Raw genomic sequence first — 27981 nt, 5'->3', positions numbered from 1 at the left:
ATAGTCACTGACTGTAACACGCCACAAGACAATGAGAGCCTGCATCTTCCTGTTGCTGCTCCTCGCTGGAGCCTCTTGGGGTGAGTTTGACACCTTAAACATGGAGTTCTGTTCATGTTCAGGGGCTGCAATGTTAACTTGTGAACCTAGTGTTCAGGGTAAGACATCCCCTGAATCCCAGATGCCCTCAATGCTTATTTTTTTACTGTACCTGCTGGAACAAGTGTCTGCAAAGCTTTCTCCACATGTCCTCCTTCTCAGGGTCATTCGTTTAGTGCCTCTGGTTTGCCGTCTCTCACTCATGGTGTCTCACTCACTGTTTCTCGCTCACTGTTTCTCATTTTCTCTCTCTGTCCTTTACTCACTGTCGCTCTCACTCACTGGCTCTCACTCACTCTCACTCACTGTCTCTCTCTCTCTCTCTCTGTCTCAGTATCTCTCTCTCTCCCACTCACTCCGTGTATCACACAGGCTCACTCACTCTCACTCGCACAGTCTCACTCTCCCTTACTCTCTCTCCCTTACTCTCTCTCTCACACTTTCTCAACTTTGTCTCTCGCTCACTCTCTCATTCTCGCACTCGTGCTTTCCTTCACTTTCATACTCTCACTTGCTCTCTCTCACACTCTCTCACCCCCTCTCACGTTCTTATCCCCTCTCTCTCACTCCTTCTCTCTCGCTCGACCTCTCTCACCCTCTCTCTCTCTCTTTCTCTCTCTTTCACACACTCGTTCTCTGTCTCTCCCTCTCCCATTCACTCTCTCTCTCTCAATCCCTCTCAGACTCTATCCCCCCCTCTCTCTCTCACCCTTTATAATTCTCCACTCTCTTTCATCTCACCTCTCTCTCACCCTCCCTCTCCCACTCTCTCTCTTACTCAGTCTCTCTCACCCTATCTCTTTCACCCTTTCTCTTCCTCTAACCCTTCTCTCTCACTTTATCTCTCTCTCTCTCTCTCTCTCACTCTCACCTTCTCTCGCTCACTCTCCCTCTCATTCTCTATCTCACTCTCAACCTCTCACCCTCCCTCTCACTCTCTCTCACCCTCTCTCTCTCTCACTCTTTCTCTCTCACTTGCCCCTCTCTCATTCTCTTTCTGTCTTTCTCATTCACTCACTCCCTCTCACCCCTCCATTCTCTCTCTCATTTCCCTCTCACTCACCTTCTCTCACACTCTCTCGATCTCTCTCATTCACTCACCCTTACTCCCTCTCACCTTCTTTCTCTCTGTCGCGATCTCTCTCTCACTCACTCTCACACTCTGTCTCCCTCATCTCCTTTTCTCTCTCACTTTCTCTCACTCTCACTCTCGCTCACACTTTCTCTGCCTCCCTCACTCTCACTCACTCTCGCTCACACTCTCTCCGTCTCCCTCAGTCACACACGCTTTCGCTCACACTCTGTCCCCGTCACTCTCACTCACTCTCCCTCACACTCTGTCTCCCTCAGTCACACATGCTCTCCCTCACACTCTCTCTGTCTCCCTCAGTCACACACGCTCTCCCTCACACTCTCTCCGTCTCCCTCAGTCTCACTCACTCTCGCTCACACTCTGTCTCCCTCAGTCACACACGCTCTCCCTCACACTCTCTCTGTCTCCCTCAGTCACACACGCTCTCCCTCACACTCTCTCCGTCTCCCTCAGTCTCACTCACTCTTGCTCACACTCTGTCTCCCTCAGTCACACACGCTCTCCCTCACACTCTCTCTGTCTCCCTCAGTCACACACGCTCTCCCTCACACTCTCTCTGTCTCCCTCAGTCACACACGCTCTCCCTCACACTCTGTCTCCCTCAGTCACACACGCTCTCCCTCACAATCTCTCTGTCTCCCTCAGTCACACACGCTCTCGCTCACACTCTCTCTGTCTCCCTCAGTCACACACGCTCTCCCTCACACTCTCTCCGTCTCCCTCAGTCACACACGTGCTCCCTCACACTCTCTCTGTCTCCCTCAGTCACACACGCTCTCACTCACACTCTCTCTGTCTCCCTCAGTCACACACACTCTCCCTCACACTCTCTCTGTCTGCCTCAGTCACACACGCTCTCCCTCACACTCTCTCCATCTCCCTCAGTCACACACGCTCTCCCTCACACTCTCTCCGTCTCCCTCAGTCACACACGCTCTCCCTCACACTCTCTCCGTCTCCCTCAGTCACAGACGCTCTCCCTCACACTCTCTCTGTCTCCCTCAGTCACACACGTTCTCCCTCACACTTTCTCTGTCTCCCTCAGTCACACACGCTCTCCCTCACACTCTCTCTGTCTCCCTCAGTCACACACGCTCTAGCTCACACTCTCTCCGTCTCCCTCAGTCACACACGCTCTCCCTCACACTTTCTCTGTCTCCCTCAGTCACACACGCTCTCCCTCACACTCTCTCTGTCTGCCTCAGTCACACACACTCTCCCTCACACTCTCTCTGTCTCCCTCAGTCACACACGCTCTCCCTCACACTCTCTCCGTCTCCCTCAGTCACACACGCTCTCCCTCACACTCTGTCTCCCTCAGTCACACACGCTCTCCCTCACACTCTCTCTGTCTGCCTAAGTCACACGCTCTCCCTCACACTCTCTCTGTCTCCCTCAGTCACACACGCTCTCCCTCATACTCTCTCTCTCTCCCTCAGTCACACACGCTCTCCCTCACACTCTCTCTGTCTCCCTCAGTCACACACGCTCTCCCTCACGCTCTCTCCATCTCCCTCAGTCACAGACGCTCTCCCTCACACTCTCTCTGTCTCCCTCAGTCACACACGCTCTCCCTCACACTCTCTTCGTTTCCCTCAGTCACACACGCTCTCCCTCACACTCTCTCCGTCTCCCTCAGTTACATATGCTCTCCCTCACACTCTCTCCGTCTCCCTCAGTCACACACGCTCTCCCTCACACTCTCTCCGTCTCCCTCAGTCACACACGCTCTCCCTCACACTCTCTCTGTCTCCCTCAGTCACACACGCTCTCCCTCACACTCTCTCTGTCTGCCTCAGTCACACACGCTCTCCCTCACACTCTCTCCGTCTCCCTCAGTCACAGACGCTCTCCCTCACACTCTGGGCGGAATGTTCTGTGCCCGCTGTGTTCGGTGACGTGCGCAGATAATATGGCGGATCGGTTTTATGACAGGGGGAAGGCAGGTGGCGATTGTCCGTCCAGCCTGCAGACAGTGGGCCGCGTTTCCCACCAACGGGGTCATTGGGGAGCACATTGTAATACACCAGCTCATCGTTAAAGGGCCATCTCGCTAGTCTCTCGGACCCCCACCAGATCGTCCGTCCAATACGCCGGGAACGCACGTCAACGTGTTTGACAACAGCACAGAGGCGACGTGCACTTGGCGGCCTTCACTCTGGGGGGAACTGGAGGTGAGTGGACAGCAGCGCTCTGCAGAGGTTGCCAGGACCACCTATAGCTTTACAGGCTTCAGGGACCAGGGTGAAGTGCCGCCCTAACACAGAGGTGGCTATTGTCGGGGTGGGGGTGGGGGGGGAGTGTCTGGGGGCAAATGCTGCTCAGCCTCGGAAGCGACTGTTGTCGGGGGTTATGGGTGGGGGCAACCGCTGCCCTGGCGTTGGATCCCGCACACAAGAAATCGAGGTGGGGTGGGGGGCAGGGTAGGTGAGGGGAGTGGCCAAGCGGTAGGGACACCTGTATAAACTGACCGTTCCTCTGCAACTGAGACAGTTCAGGCACAGCCACGGTGATATGACCGGGGTCGGGCTCCTAGCCCGCCCGCAAGCAACACGGAGGCACCAAGCACCCCCAGACCTTACCCACCCCCATCACCCCTCCATCACCCACCCACCCCCCCCACACCAACCTCACAGAATAGGCTGTGAGTCCGTGGACACCTTATTGGACCGCGGAGCAGTTGGACTGCGCACGTTGTACAATCTCCTCGCCAACACTGGCCATGTAGCAGTCACTGCTGGAAGTGCTCACAGCCCCCTTTGCACTCCCAGCATCCCGGTTCGGACCAGTGTCCCCCATGTCGCAGGTTGACAGGTCAGCCGTGCAGCGCACTCATCCCTGGCCTTCCGAGGGGTGACCAGCACTCTACGGGAAGCGTTAAAGGGCCCTCACACAGGGCCAGGAAAGGTGCTAAGTCCACCCAGGCTAACCACGTCTCTCTCTCTCTCTCTCTTTCATGCTGCAGGAGGACCACATCAGGAGCGTGGAGCCTGGTGACCTCGCTGCATTGCCTGGTGGCCTACAGAGAGCGGAGAAGACGGAGGAGGGAGTGACTGAGGCTCCTGGCCGTGTAAAGGCAGGAGCAGCAACCCCAGGAAGAAGGGGCAGCAGGAGCTCCCACACACGCTGCCCAGGGGCGACAGTGAGCCGTGGCTGGTCGGCGCCTAGCGACACCCGGGGTCTATAGACGCCGCCTGTTATCCCTGCAGGTGACTGAGAACCAGTGTCGCTGACGACTGCGCATGTCCAGTGACCTGGTCACTCACGTCTGCCACTTACTGCAGGACTTGGCGCCAAGGGGACATGAAGGGATTCCACTGCCAGTGGCTGTGAAAGTGACCGTGGTGTTCAGTTTCTATGCCAGTGGCTCCTTTCAGGGCTCCACAGGTGACCTCTGTGGGGTATCACAAGCCACCACCCACAAATGCATCCACGAGGTCACGGATACCACCTTGTCGAGGGCACACAATTTTGTGCATTTTGCCCGGGACCGGGACAGCCAGGACGCAAGGGCCATTGGATCCTCCTGTATTTTGGGATTCCCACAGGTGCAGAGTGTGATCGACTGCACCATGTGGCGCTCATGTCTCTGTTGTTACACACAGTGGACTACATCAATCGCAAGGGATTCCACTCAGAATGTGCAGCTGGTATGTGACCACCAGAAACACATCCTGCAGGTATGCGCACGGTTTCCAGGGAGTGTCCACGACTCCTACACCCTCAGTCGGTCACACATCCCTAGAGTCTTCCAGGGCCCACAGAGGCTGCAGGGATGGCTCCTCGGGGACAAGGGCTACCCACAGGGGCCGTGGCTGACAACATCCATGTGGCGGCCTCAGACTGCAGCACAGCCACAGTATAATCACGCTCATGCTGCAGCTCGCAACTTGGTGGAGGTGACCATCGGGATGCTGAAGATGCGGTTCCGGTGCCTGGACCGGTCTGGTGGAGCCCTGCAATACAGTCCGCAGAGGGTGTCACACATCATCATCGTCTGCTGTGCCCTTTACAACCTGGCGCTGCAAGGGGAGAGGAGCTGGCTGAGGAGGAGATGGAGGAGCTCCTCCGATGAGGATGACGCTGATGGGGATGAGGGTGAGGAGGTTGTCGGAGGAGACGATGACGGGGATGAGGCCCTCGTACTGGCTAGACGAGGCAGGCACACTCAGGAGGTCCTCATAGCTGCCAGATTTGTGGAGGATGATGACGACAGGCAGTGAGGGGTCCCTGTAGATCCTCACAGTGCAGTTGTGAACGTTTGACTCCAGTCTGGCTTATGGCAGGGCCAATACCCTCTGACAATGCTCCTGTCATGGAGATGCAGTGGAGGCCCTAATATTCACGCAATTGCAGGAGGATGATGATGACATGCAGTGAGGCCACTCCATAAATCTTCATATAGCCTCTGAGAATGTCTGACTCCTGTCTGGCTGAGGGCAGCTCGCTTGCGCTCCGTGATCTGTGTCATATCAGAGAGACGCAGCCAAGAAACTTTAGAAGCATCTGATGCTTTGTCCGCCTTCAGCACCTGAGCCCTTCAGGAGCTGGTGCACAGCAGCAGTGGTCGCAGATGCTGGTGTGATGGGGGCCAGCCCCTCCTTAAAGGTGCTGAGGGCACATTGAGAGAATGTTGGATCCTCACTTGGTAGAGCAGCGCCGAGCTCACCGTCAGCACAGGACCGGTCCCGGTCATCACCGGCCAGCTGGATGGCTCTGTTTTCAAAGTCCGCGAGGACCTTGATTTCGGGCAGTCCGCCATCTCTCTCTCTCTGGACCTGTGCCAGTGTGTTCTGCATGGAGAGAGATGGAGAGAGTGTAAGCAGGACACCTGCCGGGCCAGATGATAAGTGTGCCTGGCCTGCGTGGGTGGTGAGTGGTCCCATGGACAGGGTGAGAACAATGACGGTGAGCATGAGAGAGTGAATGGTGATGTCCCTTGCACCAGCAGTGAGTGAGGGCCCTGTGGGTGTGTGATGGGGGTTTGTGAGTGTGTGAGTTGGGAGCGATGAGAAGAGTGACTTACCCTGGCGGAATGGAGGAGATCATTCATCCTCTTGGGGCACTGGGTGTTTGTCCTCTCCTGAAGGGCACTGACCACCACTGCCACCGCCTTCCAAGCCGGGTTGGTCACGTTGCTGCCCATCCTGCGGCCAGAGTGGGGGGGGCACGGGACATCCCGGCAGGTCTCCACGGCATCCGGCAGTCGCTCGAGGGACCCGTTGTTGAAGCTGGTGCCGGGGGTGGGGAGGTGGGGGCTGCGGTCTTGTTCCCTTTGCTGGCCATGTCTCCCGGGCAGCGGTGGTGGAGCTGGTGGCGATGAGCTCTGTGCTTGTGGCTGGACTTCAAACATGGCTCTGTGACAAAACCCAACTACCTGAACGACATTAACTGCCTTAAGCCATTTTGCCCTAACTTGGTGTCGCCTGGTGTCAGAGTTGTCATTCTGGCTGGAGGCACTCATGGAGGTCCTATCACATGGCACCAGCCCCCGCCACACCACCCCCACCACCCCCCCAAATGCCCCGCCCCCAACCTCCCGCTATTGGTCAGCCGGCATGTCGATCCTCACCCTCCCTCCGCCCGATTGGAAGCGAGCTGAGTCTTTGTCACCCGATTGGATGACCCTCGACTGCCGGTAGAACAACATTTTCTTCCCTCCCCCCCCATTCACAACACTTTTATTTCTAATGAACAGAAGTGTTTGGAAAAATATGAGGAAAAGAAAGTGTCACGACCTGGATCTTCCGATGGGAATAGATGGTTGAGAGAGTCGTACATACGCATTGATCTCCAGTGTGGTACCAGACTGTGAAGTGATTTATTTTAATGGGATGTTAATTATTTTGTTAGGATACACATTGTTTGATTAAGTATTTTGAGCATGTATAACTAGGGTGTTGGGTGTTGGAAAGAGAGGCATGGGACTGAACAAAGCCAATAAAATCTCTCCTTAAAGAACAGCTGTGTTTTGGTTTTGACTTCACCAATCGGCTTGGATTCTATTAGCAAAGAGTATAAATAGGGGATAGCGGGGGCACTGGGCGTTGGAAAGAGAGGCGTGGGACTGAACAATAAAATCTCTCATTAATGAACAACTACGTGTCTTGGTTTTACTCAACCAACTGGCTTGGATTCAATCAACAATTTACAGTGGAAGACCAATTGGGAGGCTTTTATCTAAGACTAAATGTATTCGAAAGCAAACTTATAGAACAACCCCTCCACCTCACCTCAAACCCCCACTACCCAAACTCCAACCCCCATCTCCCAACCCCACTCCACCCCATCACAACCATCAACCCACCTCCCCCCGCCATCCCTCCATGCAATCCAACACCCCTCCTTCCACCCTGCCTCCCCGCCTTGAACTCACACCTCCATCCTAACCCACAATCCCACCGCCACCCGACTCCGTCCCCGACTCCACCACTACCTCATTCCCCCCATATCCCAAGCATCAGCCTCCGCCCCACCAACCAGCATTAAGTTCAGTGGTAAAAACACAGAATAAACACCGTGTAAACAATTGAGTCCGCTTATAAATAATTTACAGCAACCGTATAATAGCAATCTAAATGGTTGAAAAGGTGAGGAATTGTGAGTTATGTTACGAGGCCACATTGACAAGGCTTTAAAATGCATTTGTCATTTATTTCATTTTAAGTAGTTATTTTAAAGTTAAATTCAAGGCATTTCCACATTTACTTACGTTAAATTGAAGGCTATACAAACTCATAAAAGCAATTAAAAAGTCTTTGCAAGGTTAAAAACTGCTTAAAAAGAAATATTCACCTCAACACTCCAAGGTTTCTGGGACTCTTGAGGCACGTGTTGTGCTGCTGACATTAAAGGGACACGGCATTGGTGTTTCTGCACCTTGTCACTACCCCTCATGTCTCTCTGCACTAATGGCTGTGTTCTGCAAAACAGGGCAAAAAGTCCATAAGGCTTGAACATAAAAAGATGAAGTCACGGTTTCAATCAGGGTCAGCAGTGTAGGCTTCAGACTTGCAGCCGACTGGAAAATCTGACCCTGTTTTTTAAAAATTCCCGTGTTATTTTTCTCCTGTGCGTTTTCGCTCACAGCCGTGTTCCAGACGCCAATCTCCAATTCCTGGGGACTCCATGGCCTGGAGGGTTGGCAACCCCACCTCCCATGGAAAGACCTGGACTTTCCTTAGGAACACAGGAACAGGAGGAGGCCATTCACCCCCTCGAGCCTGTCCGCCGTTCGATGAGATCACGGCTGATCTGCGGCCTAACTCCAGCTTTGTCCCATGTCCCTTCATCCCCGTGTCTAACAAAAACCTCCCGGTCTCAGATGAACACTTAACTATTGACCCAGCCTCAGTTGCCATCGGTGGAAGAGAGTTCCAGATTTGCACCACCCCTTGGGCGTTTACATTAGGCTACATAGGAGATATGGCACAGAAACAGGCCATTCAGCCCAACCAGTCCATACTCCACTCAAGCCTCTTCCTATCCTTTCTCATCTAAATCTTTGATCGTAGCCCTCTATTCCCTTCTCCCTCATGTGCTTATCGAGCTTCCCCTCAAACACGTCTGGACTATTCACTTCCTGGAAAGTCTGGCTCTAAATTTTCGACTATGTCCCTCAGGCCCCACAAGCAGCGGAAATATTTTTCCCAATCTACCCTATCAGTTGCGTTTAATGTCTTGAAAACTTCAAACAATTCACCCCTCAATCCTCTAAACTCTAGGAAAGTAGAAGGAAACAGAGCTATTCTCAGGAGCGAGGGGCTTGACTTATGAAGAAAGGTGGAGAAGGTTGGGCCTGTACCCATTGGAGTTTAGAAGAATGAGAGGAGACTTTATTGAAACAGATAAGATCTTGAGGGGATTTCATAAGGTGGGATAACAGGAGGATGTTCCCACTTATAGGACTAGCCTGAACTAGGGGACACAGTTTAAGAATAAGAGGCCGACCATTTAAGATGGAGGTGAGGAGAATTTTTTCTCTCTCAGAGCGTTGTTAGTTTGTGGAATTCTCTCCCCCTGAAAGCAGTGGGGGCTGGGTCATTGAATTTATTCGAGGCGGAGTTGGACAGATTTTTCATTGACAAGGGGGGGGTCAAGGGATATAGTGGGGGTGGAGGGGGAGGGGTGCAAGATGGCAAAGTGGACCAGATCAGCCCTGATCTGATTGAATGACAGAGTTAGCTCGAAGGGCTGAATGGCCTACTCCTTACCCAAGTCCTATGTTCCTATGGAATACAAAATAGTTTGTGTAACCCGTTCAAGGTGATGTGTAATCCATTATCTGCTTGGAATCATTCTCTGTCATGGTGAAGCGTGGGCTTTAACAAGTGACGTCTCTTGTTCTCTCTCTCTCTCTCACTTTATCTTCCTTTTCAGCTCTTGTCTGCAAGCAAATCGGCGGGCACATGAAACAAATCGACGCCAGCAATGGTCAGGTGTATGCGGTGGATTTCCGTGGCAACGTGTTCACCAGAAGGGGTGAATCCTGGGCCAGAGTGCCAGGGAACCTTGCCCACGTCACCGTGGGTGCGTCTGGAGTCTGGGGAGCTGGCAAGGACCAAAAGTTTTATCGGCTGGTCGACGGGTCCTGGGCTATATTGGCAGGTAAGAGCTCTCCTCTGCCCCTGTCCTGCTTGTGGCTACTCCTCCGAGGAGATCCGCTGTCACGGTGTGTCACTCTCGTCTGCCTCGCACTCTCCCCGCACACCCGCTGCAGCTCATCCACAGCCGCCCTGTGACGTCCATCATCCAACTACATCTAGGCCGACCCCTCTTGCTTCTGCCCTGCACTTTGACCTCCAGCAGAGATCTCTGTAGCTTCCCGGCTCTGATCCAATGGCCTAAATACTGACACCATCTTTTCTGGATGCCCCTCTTTAACAGGTCGTTCTTGCTCTTCCATTTTCAAGCGCCTCTTCGATATTCTTCATGGTCTGTAAGTGGAATTTTTAAGCGCACGTCTTAGCAGCCATACGTCATTTTCTTCCACCGATCTTTATTTATTGTCCAGGTTTCTGAAGCAGACGGGAAGGTGGATAGAATGTGGCACCTTATGGGTTTTTCCCCTCATTACAAAGCTTGGGTTTTCTTGCTATTAACACATATCCTTCATCTTCATCTTCACAACATTCCTTCTGTCTATCCCTTTCCCTTCTGATTTCAGCATCGCGTCTGCCATCTTCTGTCACCATTTGTCCTAAGTAGGCAAACTTATCTACTTGGTCCAGTGTGACACCATCCACTTCAATCTTGGCTCTTAGTTTCTTCGAATCTATTCCTTCTAGCCACCACTATTTTTTTTGTCTCCTACTCAATCCATATTCTAAACTCCTAGATTTTTCTTGACCTACGATATTCTCTTCTGATTCTGCAAGTAGCAAGGTGTTGTCAACACACCACAAGTGTGTTACATTCCTGCCTCCATTTTGCCTGCCTGTAACTACAGCTAATTCTCCGAATATTTGTCCTGTGTACAGCTGTAAAAATTTTGGGGACAGCACACAACCTTCTCCTACTCCTTTCTTTACTAGAAACATGTCTGACTGTTCATCTTCCAGCCTGATGTTCGCCATTTGGTCCCAATATAGGCTCTGGATAAATCTCAGATCTTTACTGTCAATGTCACATTCCAACAGCGCATCAGTTAGCTTTTGGTGATAAGCACATCTGGACGCTTTCTCATAAGTTATGAAGCATTAAAAAATGTTTTTGATTACTTCTCTATATTTGTCGAAGATTGTTCTTAGGTTAAATATTCCTGCTCATGCTCCCGCTCCAGGTCTAGATCCAGATTGTGTAAGCTATTGGGCTCATGAAAAATTACTGAGCTAGTTAATAATTCATTTACGTATCTTAAAGGGTCTTTACGTCATCTTGATTTCAGGGTGCCCTTTGAGAGGTTGACCTGTGGTTTTAAAGACCTGTTCAAAATGTTCCAATTCTTGTCATTTTTAATGGGAGCTTGCTATGCACAAATTTGCTGTTGCCTTTCCTACATTACAGCATTGAATACATTTTGACAGTGCTTAATTGATGCTTAATTAATGAATTAATCAATTGGAACACTTTGGGAAGTGTAAGGCACTATATAAATGCAAGTTCTTTCTTCCTTTCTTGAGCCAAAGCACATCACAATCATCAAATAACTTTTCAAAGTTAGGTCATTGTTATAATCATAAAAATGTGAGCTGGCACATCACAGCATCACCAGTCCTGGCCATAAACTATATTGTGTAACCACCCTCCACTTACTGCATTTTGCTGGACAAATCACTTGCTTTAATCAGGAAGATTTGATGTAGTTTCAGTCATGAGCTCTGTTTGCTGTAGCTCACAGAGACCCTTTTAAAATAGATCCTGTAGGATGTTTGATGTCGTGTGCTGTTTAAATAGACCCTGTGGACAGTTTGCTGTGCTGACTCTATAGGCTGTTTGCTGTGGTGCGATGATTAAATAAAATCTGTAGACTGTTTGATGTGGTGTACAGAATAAATAGACTCTGTAGACAGTTTGCTGTGGTGTGATGTAGAAAAAGACACTGTAGACTGTTTGTTGGATTGAACTATTTAAATGGACTCTGTTTGATGATTAAATAGACTCTGTTTTCTGTAAAAATGGACTGTTTGTGAGTTCCACCCCCACCTTCAACTTACTGATGCGACATCATGACGTCAATAGAATGCAATCCTCTCATCCAGATGTGCTCCCTCCTGACAGGACTGCTGATGCAAGTCGATGCTGGTGGGGATCAGATTGTGGCCGGAGTTGACAGACGCAACGATATATTTTGTTCCAACAAGGATGCCACGGTCTCAGCAGCCAGCTTTTCCACCCCAGCTTACAGTCAAATCCAGGGCAAGATGAAGTATTACTCCTGTGGACCCCAGACTTGCTGGGGCGTCAACGCTGGGGGCTACATCTACTGCCGATTGCACGTCCACCCGAAGGCCTGCATTGGATCGCATTGGCAGAGGGTGTCTGGTAAATTCTTGATGGTTGAGGTTGGAACGGATGGCACTGTCTATGGAATAGGACGCTCTGGGGCGATCTTTCGCAGGTATGGTACACGGGCAAAGAGGTCATGGCTAAAACCGGTTACTCCATTCCAAAACTAAACATGTAAGGAGATATTTCTTCCCCCCTTGTTCAGAGAATCGTAGAAATGACCGAACATTTGTAGAACGAAAGGAGGCCATTCAGCCCATCGTGTCCGGACGGGCCAAACAGTTTCCATCCGATTTAACCCCACTATCCAGCTCTTGGGTTTTCTTTCTACTCATTCATGGGATGTGGGCTTCGCTGGCTGGGCCCAGCATTTATTGCCCATCCCTAGTTGCCCCTTGAGAAGGTGGTGGTGAGCTGCCTTCTTGAACCGCTGCAGTCCCGTGTGGTGTAGGTACACCCACGGTGCTGTTAGGGAGGGAGTCCCAGGATTTTGACCCAGCGACAGTGATGGAACGGCCGATATATTTCCAAGTCAAGATGGTGAGTGGCTTGGAGGGGAATTTCCAGGTGGTGGTGTTCCCATCTATCTGCTGCCCTTGTCCTTCTAGATGGTAGTGGTTGTGGGTTTGGAAGGTGCCCTGGTGAATTCCTGGTCTGTAGCCTTGGAGGGTTACAGCTTTCCAATTGCATGCCCAAGTGTTTGTTTTTTAAATGTCTTGAGGCATTTCTGCCTCGACCACCCTCTCAGGGAGTGGGTTCCAGATACCTCCCGTCCTTTGGGTGAAAGGATTACCCTTGAACTCTTGCACCCTCTCCGGTGAAATCACATCTCTCCCACAGCAAGTACAGTGGCCAGGCTGTATCCAGCGCTCCAGTGACCAGACTGTACCCAGCGCTCCAGTGACCAGACTGTACCCAGCCCTCCAGTGACCAGACTGTGCCCAGACCTCCAGTGACCAGACCGTACCCAGCGCTCCAGTGACCATACTGTACCCAGCGCTCCAGTGACCAGACTGTGCCCAGCCCTCCAGTGACCAGACTGTACCCAGCGCTCCAGTGACCAGACTGTACCCAGCCCTCCAGTGACCATACTGTGCCCAGCCCTCCAGTGACCAGACTGTGCCCAGCGCTCCAGAGAGCAGACTGTGCCCAGCGCTCCAGTGACCAGACTGTGCCCAGCGCTCCAGTGACCAGACTGTACCCAGCCCTCCAGTGACCAGACTGTGCCCAGTGCTCCAGTGACCAGACTCTAACCAGCGCTCCAGCGACCAGACTGTGCCCAGCCCTCCAGTGACCAGATGGCCAAGCGCTCCAGTGACCAGACTGTACCCAGCACTCCAGTGACCAGACTGTACCCAGCGCTCCAGCGACCAGACTGTGCCCAGCCCTCCAGTGACCAGACTGTGCTCAGCGCTCCAGTTACCAGACTGTACCCAGCCCTCCAGTGACCAGACTGTGCCCAGCCCTCCAGTGACCAGACTGCGCCCAGTGCTCCAGTGACCAGACTGTGCCCAGCCCTCCAGTGACCAGACTGTGCCCAGTGCTCCAGTGACCAGACTGTGTCCAGCGCTCCAGTGACCAGACTGTGCCCAGCCCTCCAGTGACCAGACTGTGCCCAGTGCTCCAGTGACCAGACTGTAACAAGTGCTCCAGCGACCAGACTGTGCCCAGCACTCCAGTGACCAGACGGCCAAGCACTCCAGTGACCACACTGTACCCAGTGCTCCAGTGACCAGACTGTGCTCAGCGCTCCAGTGACCAGACTGTACCCAAACCTCCAGTGACCAGACGGTGCCCAGCCCTCCAGTGACCAGACTGTGCTCAGCGCTCCAGTGACCAGACTGTACCCAGACCTCCAGTGACCAGACTGTGCCCAGCCCTCCAGTGACCAGACGGCCAATCGCACCAGTGACCAGACTGTACCCAGCGCTCCAGTGATCAGAGTGTGCTCAGCCCTCCAGTGACCAGACTGTACCCAGCGCTCCAGTGACCAGACTGTGCCCAGCCCTCCAGTGACCAGACTGTGCCCAGGCCTACAGTGGCCAGAATGTGCCCAGCGCTCCAGTGACCAGACTGTGACCAGACCTCCAATGACCAGACTGTGCCCAACCCTCCAGCGACCAGACTGCCCAGCCCTCCAGTGACCAGACTGTGCCCAGCGCTCCAGTGACCAGACAGTGCCCAGTGCTCCAGTGACCAGACTGTACCCAACCCTCCAGTGACCAGACGGTGCCCAGCCCTCCAGTGACCAGACTGTGCCCAGCCCTCCAGTGACCAGACTGTGCCCAGTGCTCCAGTGACCAGACTGTAACAAGTGCTCCAGCGACCAGACTGTGCCCAGCACTCCAGTGACCAGACGGCCAAGCGCTCCAGTGACCAGACTGTACCCAGCGCTCCAGTGACCAGACTGTGCTCAGCGCTCCAGTGACCAGACTGTACCCAACCCTCCAGTGACCAGACGGTGCCCAGCCCTCCAGTGACCAGACTGTGCTCAGCGCTCCAGTGACCAGACTGTACCCAGACCTCCAGTGACCAGACTGTGCCCAGCCCTCCAGTGACCAGACGGCCAATCGCACCAGTGACCAGACTGTACCCAGCGCTCCAGTGATCAGACTGTGCTCAGCGCTCCAGTGACCAGACTGTGCCCAGCGCTCCAGTGACCAGACTATGCCCAGTGCTCCAGTGACCAGACTGTAACCAGTGCTCCAGCGACCAGGCTGTGCCCAGCCCTCCAGTGACCAGACGGCCAAGCGCTCCAATGACCAGACTGTACCCAGCGCTCCAGTGACCAGACTGTGCCCAGCCCTCCAGTGACCAGACTGTACCCAGCCCTCCAGTGACCAGACTGTGCCCAGCCCTCCAGTGACCAGACTGCACCCAGTGCTCCAGTGACCAGACTGTGCCCAGCACTCCAGTGACCAGACTGTGCCCAGTGCTCCAGTGACCAAACTGTGCCCAGTGCTCCAGTAACCAGACTGTGCCCAGCCCTCCAGTGACCAGACTGTGCAAAGTGCTCCATTGACCAGACTGTAACCAGTGCTCCAGCGACCAGACTGTGCCCAGACCTCCAGTGACAAGACTGTGCTCAGCCCTCCAGTGACCAGACGGCCAAGTGCTCCAGTGACCAGACTGTACCCAGACCTCCAGTGACCAGACTATGCCCAGCGCTCCAGTGACCAGGCTGTGCCCAGACCTCCAGTGACCAGACTGTACCCAGCATTCCAGTGACCAGACTGTACCCAGCCCTCCAGTGACCAGACTGCACCCAGTGCTCCAGTGACCAGACTGTGCCCAGCGCTCCAGTGACCAGACTGTGCCCAGTGCTCCAGTGACCAAACAGTGCCCAGTGCTCCAGTAACCAGACTGTGCCCAGCCCTCCAGTGACCAGACTGTGCAAAGTGCTCCATTGACCAGACTGTAACCAGTGCTCCAGCGACCAGACTGTGCCCAGCCCTTCAGTGACCAGACTGTGCCCAGCCCTCCAGTGACCAGACGGCCAAGCGCTCCAGTGACCAGACTGTACCCAGCGCTCCAGTGACCAGACTGTGCTCAGCGCTCCAGTGACCAGACTGTACCCAGACCTCCAGTGACCAGACTGTGCCCAGCCTTCCAGTGACCAGGCTGTGCCCAGACCTCCAGTGACCAGACTGTACCCAGCCCTCCAGTGACCAGACTGTGCCCAGCCCCCCAGTGACCAGACTGCGCAGAGTGCTCCAGTAACCAGACTGTGCCCAGTGCTCCAGTGACCAGACTGTGCCCAGCCCTCCAGTGACCAGACTGTAACCAGCCCTCCAGTGACCAGACTGTACCCAGCACTCCAGTGACCAGACTGTGCTCAGGGCTCCAGTGACCAGACAGTACCCAGCCCTCCAGTGACCAGACTGTACCCAGCCTTCCAGTGACCAGTCTGTACCCAGACCTCCAGTGACCAGACTGTACCCAGCCCTCCAGTGACCAGACTGTACCCAGCCCTCCAGTGACCAGACTGTGCCCAGCCCTCCAGCGACCAGACTGCGCCCAGCGCTCCAGTGACCAGACTGTACCCAGACCTCCAGTGACCAGACTGTACCCAGCCCTCCAGTGACCAGACAGTACCCAGCCCTCCAGTGACCAGACTGTACCCAGCCTTCCAGTGACCAGTCTGTACCCAGACCTCCAGTGACCAGACTGTACCCAGCCCTCCAGCAATCAGACTGCGCCCAGCACTCCAGTGACCAGACTGTACCCAGCCCTCCAGCAACCAGACTGTGCCCAGTGACCAGACTGTGCCCAACGCTCCAGTGACCAGACTGTGCCCAGTGCTCCAGCGACCAGACTGTGCCCAGCCCTCCAGTGACCAGACGGCCCAGCGCTCCAGTGACCAGACTGTGCTCAGCGCTCCAGTGACCAGACTGAACCCAGACTTCCAGTGACCAGACTGTGCCCAGACCTCCAGTGACCAGACTGTGCCCAGCCCTCCAGTGACCAGACTGTGCCCAGCCCTCCAGTGACCAGACTGTACCCAGCCTTCCAGTGACCAGTCTGTACCCAGACCTCCAGTGACCAGACTGTACCCAGCCCTCCAGTGACCAGACTGTACCCAGCCCTCCAGCGACCAGACTGCGCCCAGCGCTCCAGTGACCAGACTGTACCCAGCCCTCCAGCAATCAGACTGTGGCCAGTGACCAGACTGTGCCCAACGCTCCAGTGACCAGACTGTAACCAGTGCTCCAGCGACCAGACTGTACCCAGCCCTCCAGTGACCAGACGGCCCAGCGCTCCAGCGACCAGACTGCGCCCAGCGCTCCAGTGACCAGACTGTACCCAGCCCTCCAGCAACCAGACTGTGCCCAGTGACCAGACTGTGCCCAGTGCTCCAGTGACCAGACTGTAACCAGTGCTCCAGCGACCAGACTGTGCCCAGCCCTCCAGTGACCAGACGGCCCAGCGCTCCAGTGACCAGACTGTGCTCAGCGCTCCAGTGACCAGACTGAACCCAGACTTCCAGTGACCAGACTGTGCCCAGACCTCCAGTGGCCAGACTGTGCCCAGCCCTCCAGTGACCAGACTGTGCCCAGCCCTCCAGTGACCAGACTGTGCCCAGCCCTCCAGTGACCAGACTGTACCCAGCCCTCCAGTGACCAGGCTGTACCCAGCCTTCCAGTGACCAGTCTGTACCCAGACCTCCAGTGACCAGACTGTACCCAGCCCTCCAGTGACCAGACTGTACCCAGCCCTCCAGCGACCAGACTGCGCCCAGCGCTCCAGTGACCAGACTGTACCCAGCCCTCCAGCAACCAGACTGTGCCCAGTGACCAGACTGTGCCCAACGCTCCAGTGACCAGACTGTGCCCAGTGCTCCAGTGACCAGACTGTAACCAGTGCTCCAGCGACCAGACTGTGCCCAGCCCTCCAGTGACCAGACGGCCCAGCGCTCCAGTGACCAGACTGTGCTCAGCGCTCCAGTGACCAGACTGAACCCAGACTTCCAGTGACCAGACTGTGCCCAGACCTCCAGTGACCAGACTGTACCCAGCCCTCCAGCGACCAGACTGCGCCCAGCCCTCCAGTGACCAGACTGTACCCCGCGCTCCAGTGACCAGGCTGTACCCTGCGCTCCAGTGACCAGGCTGTGCCCAGCCCTCCAGTGACCAGACTGTGCCCAGCCCGCCGGTGACCAGACTGTAACCAGCCCTCCCGTGACCAGACTGTACCCAGCGCTCCAGTGACCAGACTGTAACCAGCCCTCCAGTGACCAGACTGTACCCAGCACTCCAGTGACCAGTCTGTGCTCAGGGCTCCAGTGACCAGACAGTACCCAGCCCTCCAGTGACCAGACTGTACCCAGCCTTCCAGTGACCAGTCTGTACCCAGACCTCCAGTGACCAGACTGTACCCAGCCCTCCAGTGACCAGACTGTACCCAGCCCTCCAGCAACCAGACTGTGCCCAGTGACCAGACTGTGCCCAACGCTCCAGTGACCAGACTGTGCCCAGTGCTCCAGCGACCAGACTGTGCCCAGCCCTCCAGTGACCAGACGGCCCAGCGCTCCAGTGACCAGACTGTGCTCAGCGCTCCAGTGACCAGACTGAACCCAGACTTCCAGTGACCAGACTGTGCCCAGACCTCCAGTGACCAGACTGTGCCCAGCCCTCCAGTGACCAGACTGTGCCCAGCCCTCCAGTGACCAGACTGTACCCAGCCTTCCAGTGACCAGTCTGTACCCAGACCTCCAGTGACCAGACTGTACCCAGCCCTCCAGCGACCAGACTGTACCCAGCCTTCCAGTGACCAGACTGTACCCAGCCCTCCAGCAATCAGACTGTGCCCAGTGACCAGACTGTGCCCAGTGACCAGACTATGCCCAACGCTCCAGTGACCAGACTGTAACCAGTGCTCCAGCGACCAGACTGTACCCAGCCCTCCAGTGACCAGACGGCCCAGCGCTCCAGCGACCAGACTGCGCCCAGCGCTCCAGTGACCAGACTGTACCCAGCCCTCCAGCAACCAGACTGTGCCCAGTGACCAGACTGTGCCCAGTGCTCCAGTGACCAGACTGTAACCAGTGCTCCAGCGACCAGACTGTGCCCAGCCCTCCAGTGACCAGACGGCCCAGCGCTCCAGTGACCAGACTGTGCTCAGCGCTCCAGTGACCAGACTGAACCCAGACTTCCAGTGACCAGACTGTGCCCAGACCTCCAGTGGCCAGACTGTGCCCAGCCCTCCAGTGACCAGACTGTGCCCAGCCCTCCAGTGACCAGACTGTGCCCAGCCCTCCAGTGACCAGACTGTACCCAGCCCTCCAGTGACCAGGCTGTACCCAGCCTTCCAGTGACCAGTCTGTACCCAGACCTCGTGACCAGACTGTACCCAGCCCTCCAGTGACCAGACTGTACCCAGCCCTCCAGCGACCAGACTGCGCCCAGTGACCAGACTGTGCCCAACGCTCCAGTGACCAGACTGTACCCAGCCCTCCAGCAACCAGACTGTGCCCAGTGACCAGACTGTGCCCAACGCTCCAGTGACCAGACTGTGCCCAGTGCTCCAGTGACCAGACTGTAACCAGTGCTCCAGCGACCAGACTGTGCCCAGCCCTCCAGTGACCAGACGGCCCAGCGCTCCAGTGACCAGACTGTGCTCAGCGCTCCAGTGACCAGACTGAACCCAGACTTCCAGTGACCAGACTGTGCCCAGACCTCCAGTGACCAGACTGTGCCCAGCCCTCCAGTGACCAGACTGTGCCCAGCCCTCCAGTGACCAGACTGTGCCCAGCCCTCCAGTGACCAGACTGTACCCTGCGCTCCAGTGACCAGGCTGTACCCTGCGCTCCAGTGACCAGGCTGTACCCAGCCTTCCAGTGACCAGTCTGTACCTAGACCTCCAGTGACCAGACTGTACCCAGCCCTCCAGTGACCAGACTGTACCCAGCCCTCCAGCGACCAGACTGCGCCCAGCCCTCCAGTGACCAGACTGTACCCTGCGCTCCAGTGACCAGGCTGTACCCTGCACTCCAGTGACCAGGCTGTGCCCAGCCCTCCAGTGACCAGACTGTGCCCAGCCCTCCAGTGACCAGACTGTGCCCAGCCCTCCGGTGACCAGACTGTAACCAGCCCTCCCGTGACCAGACTGTACCCAGCGCTCCAGTGACCAGACTGTAAACAGCCCTCCAGTGACCAGACTGTACCCAGCACTCCAGTGACCAGTCTGTGCTCAGGGCTCCAGTGACCAGACAGTACCCAGCCCTCCAGTGACCAGACTGTACCCAGCCCTCCAGCAATCAGACTGCACCCAGCGCTCCAGTGACCAGACTGTACCCAGCCCTCCAGCAACCAGACTGTGCCCAGTGACCAGACTGTGCCCAACGCTCCAGTGACCAGACTGTGCCCAGTGCTCCAGCGACCAGACTGTGCCCAGCCCTCCAGTGACCAGACGGCCCAGCGCTCCAGTGACCAGACTGTGCTCAGCGCTCCAGTGACCAGACTGAACCCAGACTTCCAGTGACCAGACTGTGCCCAGACCTCCAGTGACCAGACTGTGCCCAGCCCTCCAGTGACCAGACTGTGCCCAGCCCTCCAGTGACCAGACTGTACCCAGCCTTCCAGTGACCAGTCTGTACCCAGACCTCCAGTGACCAGACTGTACCCAGCCCTGCAGTGACCAGACTGTACCCAGCGCTCCAGTGACCAGACTGTACCCAGCCCTCCAGCAATCAGACTGTGCCCAGTGACCAGACTGTGCCCAACGCTCCAGTGACCAGACTGTAACCAGTGCTCCAGCGACCAGACTGTACCCAGCCCTCCAGTGACCAGACGGCCCAGCGCTCCAGCGACCAGACTGCGCCCAGCGCTCCAGTGACCAGACTGTACCCAGCCCTCCAGCAACCAGACTGTGCCCAGTGACCAGACTGTGCCCAGTGCTCCAGTGACCAGACTGTAACCAGTGCTCCAGCGACCAGACTGTGCCCAGCCCTCCAGTGACCAGACGGCCCAGCGCTCCAGTGACCAGACTGTGCTCAGCGCTCCAGTGACCAGACTGAACCCAGACTTCCAGTGACCAGACTGTGCCCAGACCTCCAGTGGCCAGACTGTGCCCAGCCCTCCAGTGACCAGACTGTGCCCAGCCCTCCAGTGACCAGACTGTACCCAGCCCTCCAGTGACCAGGCTGTACCCAGCCTTCCAGTGACCAATCTGTACCCAGACCTCCAGTGACCAGACTGTACCCAGCCCTCCAGTGACCAGACTGTACCCAGCCCTCCAGCGACCAGACTGCGCCCAGCAATCCAGTGACCAGACTGTACCCAGCCCTCCAGCAACCAGACTGTGCCCAGTGACCAGACTGTGCCCAACGCTCCAGTGACCAGACTGTGCCCAGTGCTCCAGTGACCAGACTGTAACCAGTGCTCCAGCGACCAGACTGTGCCCAGCCCTCCAGTGACCAGACGGCCCAGCGCTCCAGTGACCAGACTGTGCTCAGCGCTCCAGTGACCAGACTGAACCCAGACTTCCAGTGACCAGACTGTGCCCAGACCTCCAGTGACCAGACTGTGCCCAGCCCTCCAGTGACCAGACTGTGCCCAGCCCTCCAGTGACCAGACTGTGCCCAGCCCTCCAGTGACCAGACTGTACCCTGCGCTCCAGTGACCAGGCTGTACCCTGCGCTCCAGTGACCAGGCTGTACCCAGCCTTCCAGTGACCAGTCTGTACCCAGACCTCCAGTGACCAGACTGTACCCAGCCCTCCAGTGGCCAGACTGTGCCCAGCCCTCCAGTGACCAGACTGTGCCCAGCCCTCCAGTGACCAGACTGTGCCCAGCCCTCCAGTGACCAGACTGTACCCAGCCCTCCAGTGACCAGGCTGTACCCAGCCTTCCAGTGACCAATCTGTACCCAGACCTCCAGTGACCAGACTGTACCCAGCCCTCCAGTGACCAGACTGTACCCAGCCCTCCAGCGACCAGACTGCGCCCAGCGCTCCAGTGACCAGACTGTACCCAGCCCTCCAGCAACCAGACTGTGCCCAGTGACCAGACTGTGCCCAACGCTCCAGTGACCAGACTGTGCCCAGTGCTCCAGTGACCAGACTGTAACCAGTGCTCCAGCGACCAGACTGTGCCCAGCCCTCCAGTGACCAGACGGCCCAGCGCTCCAGTGACCAGACTGAACCCAGACTTCCAGTGACCAGACTGTGCCCAGACCTCCAGTGACCAGACTGTGCCCAGCCCTCCAGTGACCAGACTGTGCCCAGCCCTCCAGTGACCAGACTGTGCCCAGCCCTCCAGTGACCAGACTGTACCCTGCGCTCCAGTGACCAGGCTGTACCCTGCGCTCCAGTGACCAGGCTGTGCCCAGCCCTCCAGTGACCAGACTGTACCCAGCCCTCCAGTGACCAGACTGTGCCCAGCCCTCCGGTGACCAGACTGTGCCCAGCCCTCCAGTGACCAGACTGTGCCCAGCGCTCCAGTGACCAGACTGTGCCCAGCGCTCCATAGACCAGACTGTGCCCAGCACTCCAGTGACCAGACTGTACCCAGCGCTCCAGTGACCAGACTGTGCCCAGCCCTCCAGTGACCAGACTGTGCCCAGTGCTCCAGTGACCAGACTGTGCCCAGCCCTACAGTGACCAGACTGTACCCAGCGCTCCAGTGACCAGACTGTGCCCAGCCCTCCAGTGACCAGACTGTACCCAGTGCTCCAGTGACCAGACTGTGCCCAGCCCTACAGTGACCAGACTGTACCCAGCGGTCCAGTGACCAGACTGTGCCCAGCCCTCCAGTGACCAGACTGTGCCCAGCCCTCCAGTGACCAGACTGTGCCCAGTGCTCCAGTGACCAGACCGTGCCCAGCCCTCCAGTGACCAGACTGTACCCAGCGCTCCAGTGACCAGACTGTGCCCAGCCCTCCAGTGACCAGACTCTACCCAGCCCTCCAGTGACCAGACTGTGCCCAGCGCTCCAGTGACCTTGGAGGTGGATAAATCACCAGGGCCGGATGGATCGCATCCCAGGCTGTCGAAGGAAGCCAGGCAGCAAATAGCGGATGCTCTGAGGATCATTTTCCAATCCTCACTCGATGCAGACGAGGTCCCAAAGGATTGGAGGGTCTGCGAATATTGTACCATTATCTAAAAAGGGTGCTGGGGATAGGCCAGAAAGTTATAGGCCGGTCAGTCTGACTTCGGTGGAGGGCAAATTACTGGAAACAATCCTGAGACACAGGATAAACTATCACTTAGAAAGGCTCAGATTGGTCAGGGATAGTCAGCACGGTTATGTTAGGGGAAGCTCGTGTCTTACTAAGTTAAGTAACAAGGAGGATTGATGAGGGTAGTGCAGTGGATGTTATCTATATGGATTTCAGTAAGGCGTCTGACAACGTTCCACATGCCAGACTGGTCAGGAAAGTGAGATCCCATGGGGATACAGGGAAAGGTGGCAGGTTGGATCCAAAATTGGCTCAGTGACAAAGGGTAATGGTCAATGGATGTGTTTGCAAATGGTAAACCATTTCCAGTGGCATTTCACAGGGCTCAGTGTTGGGGCCCTTGCTATTTATTGTACATATGAATGATTTAGAATTAAATGTGGGAGACATGATTGGGAAATTTGCAGATGACATAAGAATTGGCCGTGTAGTTGACAGTGATAAGGATAGCTGTCAACTCCAGAATGATATCAATGGGTTGGCCGTGCGGCCGGAGAAGTGGCAAATGGAATTCAATCCGGAAAAGTGTGAGGTAATAGATTTGGGGAGGGCAAACAAAGCAAGGGAATACTCAATAGATGGGACGTTATTGACAGGGGTTGAGGAAGTGAGAGACCTTGGGGAGCATGTCCGCAGGTCCCTGAAGGTGGCAGGACTGGTGGACAAGGTGGTCAAGAAAGCAAATGGAATGCTTTCCTTTATTGGGCGAGGTATTGAATACAAAAGCAGGGATGTAATTGTGGAACTGTATAAAACGCTGGTTAGGCCACAGCTGGAATTTTGTGTGCAGTTCTGGTCACCAGATTACAGGAAGGACACAATTGCTCTGGAGAGAGTGCGGAGGAGATTTACAAGAATGTTGCCAGGGTTTGAAAATCGCAGCTATGAGGAGAGATCGGTATAGGCTGGGGTTGTTTCCCTTAGAACTGAGGAGGCTGAGGGGTGACCTAATTGAGGTGTACAAAATTATGAGGGGCCTGGATAGAGTAGACAGGAAAGTTGTTTCCCCTAGCTGAGGGGTCAGTCACCAGGGGGCATAAAGTTAAGGTGATTGGTAGGAGGATTCGAGGGGACATGAGGGAAAACTTTTTCACCCAGAGGGTGGTGGGTGTCTGGAATTCACTGCCTCAGTTGGTGGATGAGGCTTAAACACTCAACTCATTTAAACGGTACCTGGATCTGCTTCTGAAGTGTTGGAACCTGCAAGGCTACTGACCCGGGGCTGGGAAGGGGATTAACATGAGCAGCTAGTTTCATTTTCCCTTTTTTCGGTTGGAGCAGACATGATGGGCTGAATGGCCTCTTTCCGCACAGTCAATTTTCTACAGTTCTATGGTTCGACCTCATTCAACCTGTGCGATCACAATGGTGTGCAGTGTGACTGTGAAAAAGGGCTTTATTCACACATACCTGCCTCCCTCCTGATCCATGTGTATCCACACTCCAGACGCTGCAGTAACAGCAGCCAAGAACCGAGAGTAAAAATCCCAGTGCCATAACTGAGGGGGCGCTGCACTGTCGGAGGGTCAGTACTGAGGGAGTGCTGCACTGTCGGAGGGTCAGTACTGAGGGAGTGCTGCACTGTCAGAGGGTCAGTACTGAGGGAGCGCTGCACTGTCGGAGGGTCAGTACTGAGGGAGTGCTGCACTGTCGGAGGGTCAGTACTGAGGGAGCGCTGCACTGTCGGAGGGTCAGTACTGAGGGAGTGCTGCACTGTCGGAGGGTCAGTACTGAGGGAGTGCTGCACTGTCGGAGGGTCAGTACTGAGGGAGTGCTGCACTGTCGGAGGGTCAGTCCTGAGGCAGTGCTGCACTGTCAGAGGGTCAGTACTGAGGGAGCGCTGCACTGTCAGAGGGTCAGTACTGAGGGAGTGCTGTACTGTCGGAGGGTCAGTACTGAGGGAGTGCTGCACTGTCAGAGGGTCAGTACTGAGGGAGTGCTGCACTGTCAGAGGGTCAGTACTGAGGGAGTGCTGCACTGTCGGAGGGTCAGTACTGAGGGGGTGCTGCACTGTCAGAGGGTCAGTACTGAGGGAGTGCTGCACTGTCGGAGGGTCAGTACTGAGGGGGTGCTGCACTGTCAGAGGGTCAGTACTGAGGGAGTGCTGCACTGTCAGAGGGTCGGTACTGAGGGAGTGCTGCACTGTCAGAGGGTCAGTACTGAGGGAGTGCTGCACTGTCAGAGGGTCAGTACTGAGGGAGTGCTGCACTGTCAGAGGGTCAGTACTGAGGGAGTGCTGCACTGTCGGAGGATCTGTACTGGGAGGGTGCCGCCTTGTCTTCCTGATTGGACGATAAACCGAAGCCCATCTGCCTCTCAGATTGATGTAAAACATCCCACAGCCACGATTGTGAAGAGCAGAGAGGCATTCATCCCGGTAAACTGCAGAAAATATTCACCCCGGAATCACTATCACCAAAAAACAGACCTGCTGGTTGCAAATTTCATTGCTTTTTGCGGGATCTTGCTCTGTATAAATTAGCCACCACGTTTCCCGACATTACATTAGGGGCTTCTGTCAAGTTGTAAAGCGTTTTGCGAAATCTTGAGTGAACGGCGCTATGGAAAGGGACCTTCTTTCCTTTGAAACTCTTGGCCCTGACTCCCCATGTGCAATGCCATGGGAGGCTGGCTAAGGGGCAAGGGAATTATTTGTGATGGTGAAACTCTTGTGCCTTTATTCTGCAGGGTTGGGATCTCTAAAAAGAAACCCGAAGGGACAAGATGGGTCCTCCTTCACTTCTTGGGCAGAAGGTTCCGGCACGTTTCGGCCGATCTCGGAACTCTCTGGCTGGTCGAGACCGATGGCGACGTCGTTCGTTGCCAGTGAAGTCGTGAGAGCGGCACCAGCACGGAGAAAACCATTTGACAGAATATTGCAGTTTTGTGAAGGAGAAGTTCCCTCTATCTGTCTATGTCTCTGTCTCTGCTGGATTTTGAATTAAAGTGCGGCTCTCATTCCATCTCAGTGAAAGTCATTGCAGCCACGGTCTAAATGATGTGTGAAACACACTCTTTTTCCCTGTCTTTAACCATGTAAACATGTCACGCTGTGATTACACCCTCCAACCACTGGGGGCATTCTAGCTGACATCTCCTCCCATCTTGTGTCCCAGGACCATGTGTGCCGCATGCAAAGGGGCTGGAGGCAAGGAGGCAGCAGACATCTCAAGATGGTCCTTGGTCAGATGGTGACTGGTCAATTTTTGACACGATGATGTTTGGTTCTGCCAATCATTAATTTGTTAATTGTGGAAATAATTGAGCTTTACTCTGTATCTAACCCCGTGCTGTACCTGTCCTGGGAGTGTTTGATGGGGACAGTGTAGAGGGAGCTTTACTCTGTATCTAACCCCGTGCTGTACCTGTCCTGGCAGTGTTTGATGGGGACAGTGTAGAGGGAGCTTTACTCTGTATCTAACCCCGTGCTGTACCTGTCCTGGGAGTGTTTGATGGGGACAGTGTAGAGGGAGATTTACTCTGTATCTAACCCCGTGCTGTACCTGTCCTGGGAGTGTCTGATGGGGACAGTAGAGAGGGAGATTTACTTGGTATCTAACCCCGTGCTGTACAGGTCCTGGGAGTGTTTGATGGGGACAGTAGAGAGGGAGATTTACTTGGTATCTAACCCCGTGCTGTACCTGCCCTGGGAGTGTTTGATGGGGACAGTAGAGAGGGAGATTTACTTGGTATCTAACCCCGTGCTGTACCTGCCCTGGGAGTGTTTGATGGGGACAGTAGAGAGGGAGATTTACTTGGTATCTAACGCTGTGCAGAGGGTGGAGTAAAATGGAGAATGTTCCATTCCCCAGCAGTAACTCAATGTGAATTGCGTATCAAAATCAAATGTTTAAAGGTTTGGAGTTCTGTTGGAGTTTCCTCCAATCCTCCCACTTCAAGAGTGTTGCCTATGCAGAGAGATTGAATAGAATGGGCTTATATTCCCTGGGTTCGAGAAGAACGAGGCGACCTCCGTGAAAGACATAAAATTCTACTTGTGCTTCACAGGGGTCGGCGCCGAGAAGCTGTTCTCCCCCACCCCTCGGCTGAAGAGCATTGAACTGGGGGGAGTCACAGTCTCAGGACAAGTGTCCAGCCGTTTCGACTGTGAGCAGGAGAAATTTCTGCACTCAGACGGCTGTGAATTTTTGGAAATCTCTCCCCCAAGGAGCTGGGCATGTTCAGTCGTCGACTCTATTCAAGACAGAGATCGGTTGATTTTTGGGCAATAAGGGTTAGGGCTGGAAAGCGGATTTTCAGCTAGAAGATCAGCCAGGGTTTTGTGCATGGAGAAGCAGGTTCAAGGGGCCAAATGGCCTCCCGCTCCAATTTCTGCTGTTTTTATGCGCAAGCAACTGAGATTTGACACAGCAACTTCATGGCCTGTTCTGTTCAATCCCCACACACTGAATGAGTCTTTTGCAAACTGGGCCTCAAAACGAGAGCTTAACTGTTATTAAAGCAAGCAGAAAAATTACCAAATCATTGTATTCAAATATAACAGTGACGAAACTTGAATTCATACAGCACCTTTAATATTGCAAAACATCCCAAGGACCTTCAGAGGAGTGATTATCAAATAACATTTGACCAGGAAACATATAAGGAGATGTTAGGGACAGGTGACCAAAGGCTTGGTCAAAGAGACAGAGAGAGAGAAAGAGGGGGAGGTGAAGAGGTTTAGGGAGGGAATTCCAGAGCTCAGGGTCCCAGGCAGCTGAAGGCACGGCCGCCAATGGTGGAGCGATGGGGATCGGGGGTTGGTCAAGAGGCCGGAATTGGAGGAGAGCTGAGATCTCAGAGGTCTGTAGGGGCTGGAGGAGGTTACAGAGATAGGGAGGGTTGTTGGAGCTGGAGGAGGTTACAGAGACAGGGGGGGGTTGTAGGGGCTGGAGGAGGTTACAGAGATAGGGAGGGTTATAGGGGCCGGAAGAGGTTACGGAGATAGGGAGGGGTGTAGGGCTGGAGGAGGTTTCAGAGACAGGGAGGGTTGTGGGGCTGAAGGAGGTTACAGAGTTCGGGAGGGTTGTAGGGGCTGGAGGAGAGTACAGAGATAGGGAGGGTTGTAGGGTCTGGATGAGGTTATGGAGTTATGGAGGGTTGTAGGGCTGGAGGAGGTTACAGAGATAGGGAGGGTTGTAGGGGCTGGAGGAGGTTACAGAG

At 55.0% G+C, this 27981-nt stretch overlaps 1 protein-coding gene across 1 annotated transcript; it reads left to right on the top strand.

The window, feature by feature from the left end:
• The first annotated feature begins 8 nt into the window (after window positions 1-8).
• Window positions 9-25780, top strand: LOC144671523 (fish-egg lectin-like). Its single transcript, XM_078533478.1, has 4 exons — window positions 9-80; window positions 9572-9799; window positions 11912-12251; window positions 25507-25780. Exons 1-4 carry the CDS (start codon window positions 32-34, stop codon window positions 25646-25648), a joined length of 759 nt encoding a protein of 252 aa, XP_078389604.1. The 5' UTR covers window positions 9-31; the 3' UTR covers window positions 25649-25780.
• The last annotated feature ends 2201 nt before the right edge of the window (window positions 25781-27981 follow it).

This window comes from Cetorhinus maximus, chromosome 33, assembly GCF_964194155.1.
Source record: "Cetorhinus maximus chromosome 33, sCetMax3.hap1.1, whole genome shotgun sequence".
Classification (NCBI taxonomy): domain Eukaryota; kingdom Metazoa; phylum Chordata; class Chondrichthyes; order Lamniformes; family Cetorhinidae; genus Cetorhinus; species Cetorhinus maximus.
The sequence above is the reverse complement of the archived record's forward strand: the minus strand, read 5'-3'. Positions and strand labels throughout refer to the sequence as shown.